General features: G+C 33.9%; 1 protein-coding gene across 1 annotated transcript in view; it reads right to left on the reverse strand.

Annotated features, from left to right (window-relative positions):
- The window catches only part of LOC128983405 (60S ribosomal protein L24), a 30,514-nt gene extending 13,426 nt beyond the window's left edge, over positions 1-17,088 (reverse strand). Inside the window, exons 1-2 of the mRNA XM_054402689.1 lie at positions 16,967-17,088; positions 7,086-7,161 (exon numbers count right to left, since the gene is read on the reverse strand). Coding sequence (XP_054258664.1) covers positions 7,086-7,161; positions 16,967-16,971 — 81 coding nt within the window. The 5' untranslated portion in view covers positions 16,972-17,088. The remainder of the gene's footprint in view (positions 1-7,085; positions 7,162-16,966) is intronic.
- Between the last annotated feature and the right edge of the window lie 3,668 nt (positions 17,089-20,756).

Raw genomic sequence — 20,756 nt, forward strand, 5'->3', positions numbered from 1 at the left:
CAATCAATTAATCAATCAACTAAAAAACATGATAATTAAAATCAAGAAACTTTTTGAAAATTGCTAAATTGTAATGAATGACTTTTGGAATGGAGCGCCTCATTTACTTAGGTAGGCCTATTGATTTACTTACAAAAAACTCTAAGACAAATTAACAGACGAAATCAAACCACTGATAACCTCTCCAAAAGAAAAATATCTACTAATCTAACCCGAACTCACTTAAAACTTACTCGTAACTAAATTTACCAATTTGCGAACAAAGTCATAATCAGTTAAAATATTGGTTTTGGTTGAGCGTCATTACCAAAATTATGTTAGAAATGTGGTAAAATCCAGAAATGTTCAATCTCTAATCCAAATCTTTTTGTAAATGAGACCCATGTATTGAGTGTAAGTAAATGACTGTAAAATCAGATCTCACTATTGTGTAGTAGTAGTAACATAGGCTATGGTACTTATTTTGGATCAGTTTATAAGTTAATAACGTTATAAGTTTAAATAATGTTAATGTTACAATTACCGAAACGTACATCCATGGTCTTTTTCGGCGTTCATAGCAACATCCATTAGTTTGTCAAAATCATGATGTACAATGAACAAACATTTATGTACAAATGACAATACGTTTTCCCGTACTAAAAATGCAATTTAAATTCCCAGTTTTTCCGGTCTATTGAACACCATGTTCGTAGCAAGTTGTTTTGTCGCCTAGCCTATATGATAAACTTTTATCACAGTTTAGGAATAATTAAATTCAAGTTAATTTTTCATGTAGGCTATTAAATTCACATATAGTCTAACCTTTAACGGTTACTAAGGGTGATTCCATGTCAAATCAACAAAGTCATTTTACCTGACAGTCTCATATTTTGATGACATTTGGTATACGTAAACCACACTAAGAAAATACCAAATTTCAACTTGACATCAACCAGCTAAAATGTGGCAAGAAAATGGCTCATATTTCTGTTAACAGCCAAAAGTATACATAGAACAAGCAACAGTACCGGTATAAATACAGTAGAAGGTTGTAAATGTCTAATGAATAGAGATATCTCTATGGTAGTCTTGAATATATATTTCTCAATAATATTCTTCTACTATCTAAGATACTTTAACCCACACAAGACAAAAAGTTAGTCATTATCATAATGGAAATCTGGATGTCATTATCATTGTCATTTAAAAGGGAGCTAAGCAATGTCTATATGTCAATAATAACCTGTATGGTTAAGCAATGTCTCAGTGAATGTCATGTACTTGGATGGTAATAACTTTTTTGGCTAAGCAATGTCTCAGTGAATAACTTATATAACTAGGTGTACAAAGCAGTTGTCTGATTGCAATATTGAGCGGAGCTAGCATCATATTAATCCAATACTTATCGAAAGTCAATGTTACATCTGTTTCTCGTAAATGAGATACTGTATACTTGCAATATCCAATGTCAATGGTATATTTGGTTCTCATAAATGGAATGTCTATTTGCAGCATCCTAAATAAATGGTACACATGCTTCATATAAATGAGAAATGTACTTGCAGTATCCAAAGTCAATGATACGTCAGGTTCACGTAAACTAATTGTTTACTTGCAGTATCCAAACACAATTGCACATTTTGTTAACGTAAATGAATTGTTTACTTGCAGTATTTAAACTCATTGGTACATTTGGTTCAAGTAAATGAATTATCTAGTTGCAGTACCCTAAGTCAATGGCTTATTTGATTCAAATAAATGGAGTGTCTATTTTCAGTAGGCCTATCCAAAGTAAATGGTATGTCTGGTTCATATCAATGGTACGTCTGGTTAATATCAATGGAATGTCTGGTATCTTTGGTTAACATTAATGGAATTCCTATTTGCAGTACCTATTCAAAGTCTAAATTAATGGTACGTCTAGTTCACGTAAATGGATAGTCTATTAGCAGAATCCAAACTAAATGGCAGGCCTATATTTGGTTCACATAAATGGAATGGCTATTTGGAGTATTTAAAGTCAATCAGCCTATTTATTGGAGTATTTAAGTGTGCATCAGCCTAATTCTGGGTACCCTAATTATTGGTTTGTTATTCATTTTGTAGTATATTATGCTCAATGATATTAATCCGATTGTTCTTCCCTTTTTCTTTGTACAGTATTTCTAATTTGCTATTATAGATGATTCTGTGCGACCGATTATAGTCCTCGCCACCCTAACTTAAGGCAGCCCAAGTAAAGGCCGCACTAGATATCGCGTGTGGCTTTGGGCTGCCTCAAGTTAGGGTGGCGAGGACTATAACCCATAAGGCCCATGTTAAATTTCTAAAAGTAGGAATTTCAGATTTATACCTTCCCATGGTTGGTTACTATGACTGGGCTAAATTTCGTGCAGATCACTTCAGCCATTCAAGAGTATTTGTAATACAAAGGCAGGAGTGTAGTATAAGAGCTTCGCTTCGCTCCGCTCAATTATAGTTTGAATAATTTCAATAAGATATCTGGATACTGAGAGCAAAAGTAACAGTATCAATGTAACAGTCAACTACATATATGGATACTGATTCAATAATGTATAATAGATACTGATTCAATAATGTATATAGATACTGGTTCAATAATGTATGGATACTGATTCCAAACCGTATGTATACTGATTCAATAACTTATGGATACTGATTCAAAACCGTATATAGATACTGATTCAATAACGTATGGATACTGATTTAAAAACTTATATGGATACGGATTTAATACCGTGTATAGATACTGATTCAATAGTGTATGCTAACTGATTCAAAAACGTATAAAGATACTGATTCAAAAACGTATATAGATACTGATTCAATAATGTATATGGATACTGATTCAATAATGTACCAGGTGTTTCAAAATGAATAGCTGGGTTTTAACGCTTTATAACTTTTATACTATTAAACTTACCACCATAAAATATGCATCAAATGAAAAAGCAACTTAAAGAGTGTATGCCTTCCACAGACACATTATTTAACAAAATCGATCCAGCAGAACTGTAGATTTAATTGTACAAAGTAAAAAAGTAATCTCCGACTTTTTTCATCACTAGAAATTCGGAGGTTGCTTGATGTTTTTGCAAATAACTTTTAAATGGTGAGGAAATCGACCAAAGTGGAAGGTAATATTCCGAAAAAGAATAAAATTTCCTAAGTTACAATCTACTATTGAAGAAAGGTACCAAAAATTGCCTCAAAATGAAAAAATTGAAAATCCCCGCCTTCAATGTAGACAATAAACATAGCAAACATTAAATTTCACACTTTTTTATTTTAAGCCAAATTTAGGCTACATTTATTGAGTATATCTTGAAATGCATAGTAGTAGATTGTAGGAAATTTTATTCTCTATCAGAATATTACCTTCCACTTTGGTCGATTTCCTCACCATTTAAAAGTTATTTGCAAAAACGTCAAGTAACCTCCGAATTTCTAGTGATGAAAAAAGTTGGAGATTACTTTTTAACTTTGTACAATTAAATCTACAGTTCTGCTGGATCATTTTGTTAAATGATGTGTCTTTGGAAGGCATAAACTCTTTGAGTTGCTTTTTCATTTGATGCGTAATTTATGGTGGTAAGTTTAATAGTATAAAAGTTATAAAGCGTTAAAACCCAGCTATTCATTTTGAAACACCCGGTATTATGGATACTGATTCAATAATGTATTATGGATACTGATTCAATAATGTATATGGATACTGATTCAATAACGTACATTGATACTGATTCAATAATGTATATATAATATGGTGAATACGGATTCAATAAAGTATGGATGGATACTGATTCAGTAATGTATATGGATACTGATCAATAATGTATACTAGAGGTCGTCCAGTGGTCGAAACTCGACCATAAATATGTACATAAATATGTAATTTAATTATTTTCAAAGCAATTAACCATCACTTAATTTGAAGGCAATAATTAAATAACAATTTATTCATTAGTTGATTTGGATAATATTTTCTAATGATTAGCTAATGACTAAGTGATTTTATTAAAGTAGATTAAGTATGTCAAATTCCAAGAATATATTATGCCAGTTTGTTTGTTTTGATTTGACACGAATGAACACATGATCGTATTAAAAAGGTCCATCTTCAAAGGTATTCCACCACAGCTTAACCACTTCTAGCTAAAAAAATCCAATTGCACTTTACATACTTCTCTATTTTTCACCCCACTCTGTAAATAAAACATGTGATTGGAATTTGTTTTGATTTTCTGTTTATATTTCGTTGTTATTTCGTCACCATCATGGCAACCCATAAAGCCCATGTTAATTTTTTGTTAATTTCAAATTCATTTTTTGTGCTTATCTTTGAGCCTATTTTAATTTATAATGTGATTCTGCACACCTACAGGAAAATATCTTTCTAACAGTATGCATAGATTTTCCCTACGACGCACACGAGCTGAGAAAAAAGGTTTTAAAGAAACATGCTTGCCTATTAATATATAGATAGATGGATACTGATTCAATAATGTACATGGATACTGATTCAATAATGTATGGATATTGGTTCAATTTAACATATTATGGATGGATAGGGATTCAATAACGTATTATAGATTCTAGTGTTGTGTCCATACCAAAAGTTATCGAGATACCGATACCTGAAAAATCAATTTTTAATACCAAAATTTTTTTTCAACTTTTTTACCAAATTTTCTAAATAGATTGGTTAAACTACACGAACCCCTGTGTTAGTGTCCTTCCATTAAGTAATTTTGAGGTAGGCCTAATTTGACTGATTGGATGTACACTGAAATGTCTACTTAAAAATATAACATTTATTCCCGATTTAAATAGAATTAGTTTAACAAGTACTTAGGTTTGCTGAATCAGGGAGGGTAAAACTGTTTTTTTTTTTTTAATGTTAATAGTTAGTAAGAAGTAAAAACATTTTCCAAATTTGATCAAAATATGTTCATAAACAATCAAACTACAACAGTTTACTTATTCTCCGTAAGAATAACATGGGAATTTTAAATTTACAATTTTTTGGAATTTTCTCCGTAACCATTAGGCGCATAACAACGCTTCAATATGCTAAATTATTTGTTTTTTTAAGCTCTACAAAATGGTTTGGAAAGAAATTGCAAAATTTTATGTTTTTAGCAAATTTCCCTATAGGGAAGTAGCTATTACCGTAGGTGGCACGGTAAGACCTAGACCCGGGACCGATTTACTTTTTCATTTTGATGTCCCCAGAGGCCAAAAACACTATTCGTTCAAATTTTTATATATGTATATATATATATATATATACGTCCGTGAACGCGATAACTTGAGTAATTTTTGTCCGATTTTGATGAAATTTGGTTTAAAGGTGTAAAGCGGGATAAACTTGAATGAGTTCGCGAACCAGCACTTTCGGACCATGGGAACGGGGCTTTACGGGGGGTTTTATGGGGTAAAAATTGGTTTTTCTCACTTTTGACCCTCAAAACACAAAATTTCCCAATTTCTCTTTAGACCTTTTTAAAGAGCTTAAAAAAACAAATAATTTAGTATATAAAAGTATTTTTGTTCGAATATTAGTAACGGAGAAAATTAAAAAAATTGTAAATTTAAAATTCCCATGTTATTCTTATGGAGAAAATTGTCAAATGTTGTAGTTTGCTTGTTTATGAATATATTTTGATCAAACTTGGCAAATTTATTTATTTTGTACTAAGCTATCAATATTTTACTCAAAAACACACTTTATTAGTTTCCTTGTAGCAGCAAACCTAGGTAGGCCTACTCGTTAAACCTAATGTTATTAAAATATATTTAACTGAAAATCAATTCAGACAAATGGAAATTCGCTTAGTCGGCAGGTTTGCTGCGGCGGGGGTATTTTTTGGTCAAAAATGGGAAAAACCTATTTTTACCCCATAAAACCCAAAACCCAATAAACACCCGTTCCCATGATCCGATCATGCTGGATCGCGAACTCGTTCGAATAAACGTAGGTTTACACGTTTGTATCAAATTTCATCAAAATCGGATAATTTTTGCTTGAGTTATCGTGCTAACAGACACACATATATATATATATATGAATTTGAACGAATGGTGTTTTTGGCCTCTAGGGACCTCAAAACAAAACAAAAAATCGGTCCCGCGTCCAGGTCTTACCATGAGTACTACAGTAATAGCTTATTCCCTATATGGGAAATTCGCTAAAAACAAAACAACCATATTAAAAATAAATGAAGATTCAACAACATAAGTCAAAAACAAAATTGTATAATAGAGGATTGCTGGCCTGACATTTTTAGTCAAGCCATACTCTAGGTAATTTCATGAACATCTACCCCGACCGCCTAGACATTATCGTCATCTGTCAATGTATCAGTGAGTAACTTTTATAATTAATGTCAATAATTTGAATAATGTCATAAAGTTAGATGGATACTGATAGTCAAAGTAACAGAATCAATGTAACAGTCAACTACGTATATATGGATAGTTTGGATAATGATTCAAAACCGTATATGGATATCGAATCGATTCAATACCGTGTATAGATACTGATTCAATAACGTATGCTAACTGATTCAATAACGTATTATGGATAGGGATTCAAGGATTCAATAACGTATATGAATACTGATACCCCCATGATTCAAATCGTTATTTTGATCATCACTGAATCAAATCGGAATTCCAATGCATTTTTGATGCATCGCACACTCCTCAAATGTAATCCCGTCCCAATGATCAAGAATACACGATCCAGAAAACTTTTTTGAAGTTTTGGGTCCCGTTCATGCCTAATTTTGAAAGGTTAGAATGTTATCGACCTATGGGCGAAATTAATTAGCCTTCTTTTTCTTGACTTTTCCCGACCTTTTAAAATCCCTGTCTCTTTCCCAAATTTCCCGACTGGTAGACACCCTGTATTTTCCTCAGTCTCTAGGGTCTACCAGTATACCAAATGTCATAAAAATCTAAGATGGTCTGGTTAAATTTTGATTTAAATTGTGTTGATTTGTTATGGAATCACCCCTAAACCTATTTTAGGGCCTAACTTAGTTATTGTAACACAATATTAAATACAAAGAACTTACCTTGCCATCTGCTTTGACCATAGTTTTTCCATGACCAGGATATATTTTATAGCCACTGTATGCACACAATCCTATCCTGGAAGTATATAAATAAATTAATAAATAAGTTAGGCTACGTTAACCTAATTAAATTAATTATATTTATTTCTCAATAATATTATTTTACTATCTAAGATACTTTATTTGGTTCACGTAAATGATGGACAATAATAACATAACCAACCCAACACATAATTAACTTGGCTGATTAGTTGTATGGTGTAGGAAACATTTATTTTTTTTAAATTTATATGAACAATGTTTGTTTGTTTGTTTGAACTGTTAATGACCATTAGATTAAGGTATCTGCAATCCTAAAATGCCGTGGGAAGGGAGGGAAACAAGTCCGAGACGTCGGAAATAGTAGTAAAAGTGAGCAGTCCGGAGTGTGGAAAAACTATTTATGACGATTAGATTAAGATATCTGCAATCCTAAAATGCTATGGGAAGGGGAGGAACAGGTCCGAGACGTAGGAAGTGGTGAATTAAGTAGTAAATGCGAGCAGTGTGGAGTGTGGGCTGGAAACTGTTTGTAGCACTTAGATTAATATCTGCAATACTGAAATGCTATGAGAAGGAATGGAAACATGTCCACGACATAGGAAATGGTGAAAGAAGTAGTAGAGGCTAATTGCAGAGTGTGGGGAATGTTTGTGGCAATTAGATTAATGTATCTAAAATGCTATTATGCTATGGAAAGAGATGAAAACAGGTCCACAACGTAGGAAGTGTTGAATATAGCAATCCAACTCATCTAGTCTGGATTAGTGATGGACCATCATATGTTTTTACATTTTACATATGCAGTTGTTTACAAAATATAATTCAGTGTTGTGTTGTGTTTGTAAGAAAATAAAAGAGTTTATAACAATTTATTCTTTCATTAACTTTAATTTCACCAACAAAGGTTATGGGCCATTTGGAGTAATAAAATAATCATTTTACAGTATTCTGTGCTTAAAAATAAGTAAAATGAGTTTTGGCTATAGAATTGAACCTTTGAAACGAAATAATTATGACACTTGGAAAATTCAAGCTGAAGCTATATTAACACTTTGAGTGCCAACGTCCGGGGAACCGGACGTTTTTAAAACGAGCCAAAAGTGCCGACGTCCGGCCGACCGGACGTTTTTAGAACGAGCCAAAAGTGCCAACGTCCGGCTGACCGGACGTTTCGTAATGATCGAACAGTTGTCATAACAACCGAATGGGATTCTTTTAACCCATATATTAACATTGAGTCGAAAGTTACTAGATGCGATACATCGATTTTTGTCGGTCGAAATATCGAAAATTCGATTTTTACGAAATTTTAACCTAAAAATCGCCAGATCGCGCTCGGCATTTTTAGCGCGACCTTCAGGAAAAATCATCGGCATTTTTTGAGCGTTACTTTTATTTCTCGCCTGGCACTCTAAGGGTTAATCCAACAAAACCTAATGGAATATGTATCTGGGGAGAACAAAATGTCCTGAGGATGAAGTTAGTAAGAATGCCTGGATGGTTAAAGATCTTAAAACAAAATCAGAACTAATATTGATAATTTCACCTAGTGAATTGAAATTAGTAAAAACTGTAAAACTTCCAAAGAAGTATGGGATTGCCTGCAGAACAATTACCAAAGTTCTGGTCCTGCAAGGAAAGCCACATTATTAAAGCAGTTAATAGTTCATAAAATGAAAGATGGAGAAGATGCTAGGGATCATGTCAACAAATTTATGGAGATTGTTGACAAACTTCAAGAAATGGACATCATTATCAATTCAGATTTACTTAGCATTACCGGTATGCTACTTTCCAGTTTATCATCATCATTTGAAAATTTCCGGGTAGCAATTGAGTCTAGACTTTACCTTCTCCTAATGATTTAAAAATAAAAGTAATTGAGGAGGGTGGAGCTAGGTCAAAAGACACTTGTACGAATAATGAAGATGCAAAACAAAGCAATATTCAACATCCCCCCTCACCAAACTTAGCTAGGTTAAAGTCCTAGGCACTTTTGAAATTTTTGATGTTTTGGTTCGCTTAGTCCTTTAGTAAAAATATCAGCAACCATGTATTCTGTGGGTTTGTAGTTCGATTTTATTTCTCCATTTTGTACTTTTTCCCGTATAAAATGTTCTCTGATACTGATATGCTTAGATTTACTTACTTTTACCATAGACTAACCAACACAAGTAGACTTCTCATCCCATTGTAAATTTTGAAGCTCGTTTTTCATGTCTAGTTCATGTACGCCACACTGGGCGCTAGTGTCGACGAAATTTTGTTTCTATTATTTTAGGGTTAATTTCTTGATTTGTGCTTCACTGTTTGGTTAAATAACTAGGGGACAATATATTGTTTGTGATTAGATCGTATTATTTGGTTAAACGAGGTTTTAAATGACTGTATCAACGGGAAACAAATTGTAAACAAAACACGACCTCTACATAAACCGTACAGAACTAACAATAAAATTGTCTTCAGCTGTTCCATTAGGATGAGAAATCTACTGAGGGAGTATGTTTTATCTATGCTTTTACCTAGCTAAGTTGGGTGAGGGAAGATGTTGAATATTGCAACCCAACTCATCTAGTCTGGATTAGTGATGGACCATCATATGTTTTTATATTTTACATATGCAGTTGTTTACAAAATATAATTCAGTGTTGTGTTGTGTTTGTAAGAAAATAAAAGTTTATAAAAATTTATTCTTTCATTACCTTTAATTTCACCAACAGGAAGTAGTAAAGTTTAGCATCGCAGAGTGTGGGAACCGTCTGTGGCAGTTAGATTAATGCATTTTCAATCCTAAAATTCTATGAGAAGGGAAGGAAACAGGCCCCACGACTTAGGAAGTGGTAGGTAAAGGAAGTAGTAAAGGCTAGCATTGCAAAGTGGGGGTTACTGTTTGTGTCAGTTAGATTTAAGTATCTGTAATACTTTAATACTATGAGAAGGGAAGGAAACAGATCCATGATGTAGGAAATTGTGAAGGAAGTAGTAAAGGCGAGCAGTGTGGATTTTGAGAATGTATCTGCAATACTAAGACTGCTTCAGAGTAACTTGCCACGGGGGCAAAGTCTGGTGTGCGAGAAAAAGTTGGTAAAAATAAAATATTTCATCTTGAAAGTGCTAAAGAACAATATATCGGGCCTCGCTCGTATGAGAAATAGAAAGAAACCATCGCTGTTTCGAAGCAACAACCGAGTAAACCAATATGCCCATTTCACACGATTAAAAGTCGTGCCGGCACGATATAACTTATGGCGCTTAGCACTTTTCGGATGAAACACGAACAACGATATCGTTCTGTAGCAATTTTCTGGAAAAAGACACACAACGATATATCGTCGCATAGCACTGAAGGGTTAAAACGTTCAGGTGCCAGAAACATGAGTTTTAGCTGCTGTTAAACCTATATTTAAATGGAATGTTAAGATCTATGGTCATCAGGTAGGCCTAAAAATAGAGTGCTTTCAAGCGACAACCCTAGAACTACTTAAAAACTCAACCTAATCAGTAAGCTTTTAAAAAAATTGCTTCAAAAACTTTACTACATAGGTTAGCCAAGGCTATCACTGTTAGACCTAACTTCATAAAACTTTATCACACACTTTCTTAAAATTTATTAGAAAATGATACTGTTTGAACTTAAGGTTAAGTAATTAAATAAACAAAGAGCAAAAATCAGAATTCAATTATTCAAAATCATTGATTTATAACCTTAACGCATTCCAATCCTGATAAAGACAAACTAAACAAAGCATAATTTGTTACCAAATTTCTGACTAGTATTTTAAATCCCAATCCCTTGATAACAAATGACAAATAAGCTTAGGCTTCTTTAGAATCACTGAAATTTGACAATACATTTAGCAGACATTTATGCTAAATAAATAGGCAGTACCATAGCCCCTAATACAAGGCCGCGGCGAGACAAAAGTGGTAACTCTGTAGACCTAGCATACTAGAACAGATGTTGCATTAATTTAAAATAAAGCGTATGTGCAATGCTTTTTATTTATTACAAGTTTGTTAATCCTGTAACTACCTTGTAACTTGTATTGTACTGGCCTTGTAACTTATTAGAGGAGGCTATAGCAGTAAATTAGTTGAGAGAGGACATTTGCAATTATCTCGGCTAAGTTAGGAAGCCAACCTGGTCAAACTTAAAATAAGTTAACACACTAAGTCAACTTAATTAGAAAGTTAGATCAATCGTATCTACAAAGAACATAATTTTCTTTCTATTAACTTATCAATCCAACTTTTCTCTTTGAGCCTAAGTTACTCAACTTAAAATAACTCATCACATTCATAATACAGTGTAGAACCTCGATAGTTCAACACCAATGACTCGCTCTAGACATGTCGTTGCGGCCGATGACGCCAAGGTAAATAACTACAGTTCATTCATTTTTGGGAGTGAGCTGGCTTAGTGGTTAGAACGCGGGACTTCAGTCCGCCAAGTCACCAATGGATTTTATGGAAGTGATAATGCCGCAACCCTTAGGTCTAGTATGAAGTAATGTGAAAACAATCCCAGGCTCGTGCCTAGCGTCCTAGGGCAAAAAAAAAAGGTAAATAACTATAGCCTTCCAAGTTTATTGTTCTTGTGCACGTAAAAACTCAATAGGTACTTTAACTGTTCCATTAATTACCAAATAGGAAACTATGCATGATAAGGTGACCATGATGGGAAACTTTGGTAATTTAGGCTAACTTATCACCAGAAACTAGATGTTTAGTCTACCAGAAAACATCAAGGTAGACCTTAGAGTTCCAGCTAAGTTGGCACTTGACCGATCGATAGAAATCCTCTACTAACATGTGTCAAAAACATTTTCTGCAGTCATGCGGGTAGCATCAACTGTCCTGAGGGCCCGCGTGAAGGCGCTGGAATGGATCAAAACACGGAATGCTATTAATTATGTCTACTTTAGTTAAAAGTTAGTACGTTAAACACTTCCATTAATGAACACAAATAAAGACACATAATAATATATTCAAATACCAAAGTGATGCTAGTAAAGCTCAGGGCTAGAGATATACAAGGGCTGGCTCACTCCTTTGATGTTAGCGGTCGCCGCCTGATCCTACTTCCCCTCCCCCGCCCCTCCTCAGTGACGTAGCGGAGATACATCGGCGCGAGGCGCGACGGTAGCCTAGCACGGCAGTGCATATTTCGCCCGGCATCTACGCGCATATTAATAATTGTGTTTGTAATAATGTAATTTATAGTGTGATTTTTAAAGCGGGTTTCGTTAACACTCCAAATTGCAATGGGCGAACTCTGTAGTGGCAAGGCATTTTTGGCGATTTTGCAGTCATATTTTCGAAAATTCATATAAACTAAACCAACAGATCAAACCTATGAACCGTATTTATTATTTCCAACTTGAAGTGTTCGTAATGAAATGAAGAATTTGAAAATGGCAACGAAATAAATATTAAAAACATTGTAGAAAATATTGTCAGTAGGTAAAAAAATTGCTGCATGAACCAAAAATGTTTCATTAGATATACAAATTGTTTGGAATTTATTTCCCTACATGGAAATGTAAAAAGATTCTAATTACCATTTAGGTACAAAGTTTTGGCCCAAAAACAATAAAATAACAAGTTTCACGATTATGCACAACAAATTTCAAATAAAACCAAATAAATGTATTATCAAGAGATAAAGTAAAAGTTAACATTTTTAGGCAATAATATTGGAGATCAAATGAAGTAAGAATTGTTTATGTATACTGATCATTTCAATAGATGTTTGTGACTTTTAATAAAAATGTTTATATTTGTCTTGAAAAACATTTTTTTATTCACACGTAGGTATATATTATTTTCAAAACCCAAACTAACCATATAAAATGAAAGTAAACTTATTCCCCCATATGAATATACATAGTTATAAAGGCAAATATACAAAAATAAATGTTTTATATAGTTTTTTTTCTCTATAAAATGCTGCTGTGCCTTTTTCATTTGGCGATTAAATCGTTTGTTAATTATGACGAAATGTTTCAAAAACGGGCTAAATGTAATGTCCCAGACCTCAAATTAAGTAAATATATCCACATAAAACAGTTTATAAACTAAATAAGTACAATTTTTATAACTAATACGATTAAAGTGATAAAGTCAAACCCGCGATATTCGTTGTTGGTAAACAGTCAATGAAGTTCACAAAAACTGGCTAAAAAATAGTGTCTCAAGTTTCTAAAAGTAATGTCACTTTACAGTCGAGGCACAATAAATAATATCGTAACCAAACATTTACAACGTATAATCACGATGTAAACTGATAAAGTAAAATCACACCAAAACTCGACGTGTTAGATAATGGTCAACAGAGATTGAGGTTAGTTAGTCAGGCAACTTAATGTATTTTTGCAACTATATGTTATTTTAATTTATTGAAATATGTAGGGCCTATAATAAAATGTAATTGATTAATTGAAATTCTTTTCCTTCCTGTAAAGTTACAAAATACTAAGTATAGGTACTTTAATGTATTTTAATACAACCTCAATGTATTTTATATAACCTCAATTAATCCTAAAAGGTACGAATGAATAAGTAATAAATAAATACAATTAATAATCCATACATTCAGATACATTCGAGCAATACGAACACATATATTACACAGTAATTTTAATGCATTGGATCAATAACTACAGTATTCTTAGCCATCGCTTTACATTCCACTCCCATCCTTAGATATCTAATAAAGTTAATTTTTTACTTATTAAAATTGATGTTATCCTATTTGAAAATCAATTACTTTTATAAAATACATTAATAGATAATAAAAAATGTCCAAAATAGAGCTTAATAAACGCTAAATGTGCGGTAATACCAGCGCTCACACAGGCAAAGATATACGGTGCCGGGAGCCCGAGGTATCGCCGTGACGTCACAGCGACGGAGTGGTGGGGAGGCACCTGGCATCACTTTCTGAGCTCGCGTGGCCTAGCCCTTGTATATCTCTAGCCCTGAGTAAAGCTGACGACTTCGGATTACAGGGGTTCGGATTAAAGAGGTTCTACTGTACGATCATTTTGTTGTAATTCTTGTCTGCTTGTCTTTGTCGCTGTTGCCTATACTGTAATTTGTAAACAATGTAGGCCTACAAATAAGGATTGATGGAGGAAAAGAATAAGAAATCTAGGACAATAAAAACAAAGCAGTAGTAAAGGCATAAGTGTTTTGATGTTAAGTTAGATTAGGAAAGAAAAGTTTAAACGTTATAATGAACCGAATTCTTGATTTATGTAACCTCCAGAATGTTTTTGTTTTACAATAGACTCCCGCTCATCCGGATCGGCCTTGTCCAGACTACCGCTAGTCCGAATCGGCAATCGTGATTTTTTTTTTTGTGGCACAGTACAATAGAAGTCTGATTATCCTAAATAAACGGGACCAAGACTACCTTGGATAATCAAAAAACTCGGATAAAACAGCGGTAATAATATATACCGGTGGAATTGCATTTGCCCGGCTATCAATAATGTGGACCTGGGTTAAAATTGGAAAAAAAAAACGGCTATATACACTACTGTAAAGTATTTGCTCGACTCTCGATAGTCCGGATTTATCGTAATCTGGATCGGACGTCCGCTACATTAGTCCGGATGAGTGAGAGTCTACTGTATTGAAATAGCCTATAGGCCTAGTGGGTTAATCATAATTAAGTTAGGCTACTTAAATAATTTTGAGAATGTTTACTCTATTCATTGGTAACCTAAACTTTAAAAACTTAACTTACCGTACCTAATCTAAGTAGTCTACCTTCAAAGAATCAATCAAAGGACTTACTTACAGTCACGAAATTGAATAAAAACCTGGCCTACACTTCTCAAATATGTATTTCTGCCATGTAAAAACAAATTTTAAGCTGTTCGAAAAAATTTGGTAGGGTTAGGTTAACTTAGAACAGAGTCAATTGTAATGTAAGTTACATCCATTTTTATCATAGTCATATAGGCCTAACTTATTTTGAACTCTCTAGTTTTTCAAACTATGTTTCTCGCTAATACTCACTCAGTAATGTTTTACTTAATGCATGAAAATGAATCCCCAGAATCTCATCTTAAACATACTAAGTTAATGGTAGGCCTATAGGCCTAAGATTTATTTCGTTTTAAAACGGTTTCAGGGTGTCCACAAAAAATTTGTCATTAATTTCCATGACTTTCCATGACTATCCATGACCATTTACCATTGATTTCCATGACTCACAAACTTTACACGCAAATTATAATATAACATACACACACAAATATAACTACCTGGACATGTTATTTTGCAGAAAATACTGAAATATGTAATAACAGATAACAATGGAGTACAATAGGTACAACAATGAACTAAAACAAACCGAAAACTCATAAACTAATACAACTGTAATAAATTGAATTGTCGAACATTTGTGAAAAATCCTGATAAATGCTACAACAGTCCGGGTTACAGCTGACTAGAGCATTGAATGGTACCCTCAAATCCATCCATAATTCGAAATTTCCATGACTTTCCATGACTTCTTGCCTATTTCCCTGACTTTCAATTAGCCTACCAAAATTTTTTTCCATGACTTTCCATGACCATCCCTGACTTTCCAGAATGTGGACACCCTGCGGTTTTTATATTTTAATCATAGCAAATCCCAACCCATGTCGTCTTGGTCGATAATCAACCAGCGCCACTGAGAACTCGTTTTTGTGGTCAAAAATCGACCAGCGCCAGATAGAGGGTTAAACTTAAGTGTTTATAAACTATAAGACTTTAAGTATAAACACTGGATTATCGAGCAAGGTTAGTTACTTATGCCTCAAGATGGCGTAGAACACGCTAATTTCTATAGGCCTAAATTGTTTTTGCTAGGGGTATCCCCTAGCGACCCCTGATTCAAATACGCTCATGCCCCCCCCCCCCTGGGTAGTCCTACAGTTTCTTAACTGGGCTATGCTAATATTGATTGAAACTATCGATTCGATTAGTAAGTTAAACCTTCATGCGATTTTTTCACCATCAGCAAGTTTGGTTGGATAGGTTAGGTTATGATAGTTTTATTTTATAATAGATATATTTAGGCCTAATAATATTGATTATTAACCAATATTTTCAATTCAATAGTTTCAATCAATATTAGCATAGCCCAGTTAAGAAACTGTACCCCCCCCCCCCCTAGTTTTGATCCTGGAGGGTATGCACTTGGTAAAAGCTAGTGTCCATAAATTACTACTGTAGGTTCCCAAGGCCACCTTAACATTTAAGCATTCAAAGTGAATAATGTACGTTACCTTAGACCTGAGTTAACTTATCAGTTGAACAAGTCAGCTTGTTTCAAACCTAGCCTATGTTAACTTTTAGCCAACTTAACTTACATCCTGATTACTTTTAACCTACAACTTGGTAAAAAGAGAAGCGACATCTTAGGTATAACTTAGGCCTAATAAAATTACCCTATTTTAACATTAGGCCTATGTGCCTAAGCCTAGTTCTTTTCTGTCTAAAGTAGGCCTAAACAAGGTCAAAATAAACACCTCTGTAGTAGGCCTATCACATAAACAAGGGGGGCAAGTACATAACTAAAAAATAAAAATATTTCGAAAGTTATAGGCTGTCATATGCATTTAACAAAATATTGTATACCTATATCTTATAGACGACTAGGCATAGGCTTCTCTTGTTAGTTTCATAACCTCAATATTATAAAGGATACTAATAGGTACTGACTTCAATAAAAAGTAAAACGCCATATAATTCCGACGACATTCTCTAAATTTAGTATATGATAATAATTAAAATTGAGAATATTTATAAAAAATCGAGATGCAAATGGATTAACTTACTTCATTTTGAGTTGATGAAAGGTTTTCCTAACCTCGTAAACTGATAGACGAGAAGACACCAAAACGAAAAGGAAGGAAGAGGACGTGGAAGAAGAACAACAAAATAAAGAAAAACTGAACTTTTTTCCATGCCGAAAAGGTGGTCTGTGAATTTTTACCCATGAGACCTCAATGTTTTCTGTGGTTGTCCATTACTAAACAAAACACAATCTTATTTTCCAGATAATTCAATGGTGAATAGATTTTTGTTAGTAAGAAACATAAATGTGGTATTTCGTGGTGCATGTTGTTTTTGTTAATTAAAAGTAGGATTCGGGATTCTAAAGATTTGACGGATTTCATGAAATGGAAGGTTAAGGTGACTCTTCTCTGCTTGGGGGCGATCAAGCAATGCCCTAACCCGAAACAGCACCCAAAAGATTGAGAAAACATATATGTACTTGTTGAGCTGTATTTTGTGTTCTATGTTTTGTGATTTGAGGGTACACAGGATGGTCTGTGTCTTGTCCTCAGGCAAAATGGAAATAACAGATCTAGGCCTACTAACTAGTCAAGTCGTTGCATTGGCTCACTGAGTTCAAATTGTACTGTAGGTAGCAGCTGTGGACAAATCTTCCTGGATTTTTGTATCTCGTTTGGTTTTAAGAGTCACCAAAGAAGACGTAGATGAACACATTAAATCAATATATACATATACATATAAATATATATATATATATATATATATATATATATATATGTCCGTTAGCGCGATAACTCAAGCAAAAATTATCCGATTTTGATGAAATTTGGTACAAACGTGTAAACCTACGTTTATTCGAACGAGTGATTACGAACCAACATAATCGGACCATATGGAAACGGGGGTTTATGGTGAGTTTTATGGGGTAATGGGGTTTTCCCATGTTCACCCTAAAAACAATTTTTTTTTAAATTTCTTTTTATACCGCTTTGTAGAGCGTAAAAAAGAATAATTTAGTATAGTGAAGCGCTCTTTTATGCCTAACGGTCACGGAGAAAATTCAAAAATAGTGATAATTTAAAATTCCCATGTTATTCTTATGGAGAAAATGTGTGTCCATCCACACGATAACTTGAGTAATGTCCGATTGTGATAAAATTTGGTTTGAAAGTGTAAGGCGGGATAAACTTGAATGAGTTCGCGAACCAGCATGATCGGACTACGTGAACGGGGGTTTATGGGGGTTTCATGGGGTAAAAGTAGGGTTTTCCCATTTTTGGCCCTAAAAACACAAAATTTCGAAATTTATTTTTAAACCATTTTGTAGAGCTTAAAAAAACAAATAATTTAGTATATTGAAGTGTTATTATGCGCCTAATTGTTACGGAGAAAATTCAAAAAAATTGTAATTTTAAAATTCCCATGTTATTCTTATGAAGAATAAGTCAACTGTTGTAGTCTGCTTGTTTATGAACATATTTTGATCGATTTTGGAAAATACTTTTATTTCTTACTAAACTATTATCATTTTATAAAAAAAATCTTTTTGCCCTCCCTGTTGCAGCAAACCTAAGTACTCGTTTAACTAATTCTATTTAAATAGGAAATAAATGTGCTATTTTTATGGAGGCATTTTAGTGTAAATCCAACCAGGTTAATGGAAATTCGCTTAGTCTGCAGGTTTGCTGCGGCGGGGGTATTTACATTATGTGGCAGCAAATTAAAGATTTTCTTACCTAATTCAAAAGTAGATTTAATGGTAGTCTGATGATTACATTGGTGAATTCTGATAAAATGGCTCTGTCTGGTAAAATATGAATGTACTGAATTGTTGGTAGGAATATTATTAAGATTTTGTTTAATGTACATTAAAGAATCCAGTAAATATAATGAAGGTACAGTTAGCACACCAAGTTTTCTAAACAAAGGTTTACAATGAGTTTTTCTTTTTACTTCTTCTACTACTTCTTTTTACATATGATTCTTAAAGCTTTCTTCTGCAAAATCAGTAATTTGTTAACGCTGCTGTCATATCCCCACACTACAATTCCATACGATAGGTGACTCTGAATGTGAGCAAAGTATATTGACATCAGAACATCACAATCAACAATCAACCTGATACGTCATCTAATCATAAAAATACCTTTACACACTTTTTTGCACACACTGACAACATGATTATTCCATTTAATGTTAGGTTGCAGAACTAAACCTAGAAATTTAACCTCTTCAGGTGTGTAGTGAGAACAAGAACGTAGGTTAAATTTGAGGTTTGAGTTTTCTTTGTTGAGACACAGAAAATTTGCAGCCGTCCAGTCCTCAACAATCGTTGATATTATTGAGAATTTGATTAGTTAAATTATCATTTGAGCAACTTATTTGAACTGCAAAGTCATCAGCGTACATGTATGGCGATACACAAACATTACTTAAAGCTACTGTTAAATCATTAACATACCGTATAATATAAACATAGTTGGTGCGTTATCTACGGTGCCACCAGAGTACATTAAACAATTTGCCTTCTACTTTAACATTGCTAAATTTCAATTGGTATTTCAAAAATAGTGTAGCACATATTCAGCCACTAATAGATATCTGACTGGTTTTAAACACTAAATACAATAATACGCAGAGGGAGCTCACGTAAGCACAACAAAGTTTTTATTGCCATCTTAAAAGTCTCTAAACTCAAATGAAGTAAATAATGAGTGTTGCAATGTGATTAACATCCGAGAAATTACCTTTGTAAACGTAATTAATCGAAACTAACAAACAAGGGACATATATACGGAAATTAGAGTTTTTGGCGGCCATCTCAGGTGCCATCTTGGAATATATGCCCCAAAACTTAATGTAAGTAAATTTTGGGTGTTGCAATGTGTTTGGAATCTGAGAAAACCCCTATGCAGACGTCTAAATAATTATTTTAAGCCAAAACAAAAGGGAGATATGCGGAATTATAATTTTTTGGTGGACATCTTGGGCGCTATTTTGGAATATATGCTCTCAAAACTTAATTTAAGTAAATGTTGAGTGTTGTAATGTGTTTGGCATCTGACAAAACCCCTATATACACGTTTAAACCATTATTTTAGGCCAAACTAACAAGGGAGATATGGGACAAACAGAGTTTTGGCCGCCATCTTGGATACCGCACTTCCGGTTATAATTTCAAGTTGGCAACAGGCAGATTCGTTCTCAGCAGGGTCGAAATACCCTAAAAACGTTGTTTCCCCAATTGTTACATGAAATGCTTCTTGCACTTTATAGAGAGGGATTTTATAATTATGGGCCTGCTCTAAATAGTTTACTTCCACCATGAGACAGAAACAGCCGGTGAGCCAGAGCAGAGCCGATGGAGCCGATACTTGTATTTTCAGTTGTATCTCTTTGCTCGTTACTTGAATACTTACTTACTTACTTACTTGAATACTTGTCTTCTACATCGTTGACCGACATGTCGGATAGATTGCGTCATTTTACTATTTACATATAAACACTATAAAACCATTAAAAAATATCTACATATACTTTGACTTCTACTTTTGTGGCGGACGTGTCACGTTAAAAAAAGGGGTTCACTCTCCAACTCATGCAAGGCGTACAATGGCCTATTCAGCAGTCCATCACGAATCTCCCTCTTAAAGTCTGGCAGGTCCATGTCACGCACTCGCTTAGGCAAGGTGTTGAATACCCTAATTGCCGAACGCGGGTAACTCCTCATTGTCTGTGCAAGTCGGCACCGAGGCATGTCAAGGTCTGGGGCTCTGCGGGTATTGTGGGTGTGGACCTCCTCCCTCCTGCCAAAGAGTCCCACCTTGT

Source organism: Macrosteles quadrilineatus, unplaced genomic scaffold (assembly GCF_028750875.1).
Source record: "Macrosteles quadrilineatus isolate MER2022 unplaced genomic scaffold, UCM_ALF_1.0 Scaffold_1__1_contigs__length_201487025, whole genome shotgun sequence".
NCBI classification, from domain to species: Eukaryota; Metazoa; Arthropoda; class Insecta; order Hemiptera; family Cicadellidae; genus Macrosteles; species Macrosteles quadrilineatus.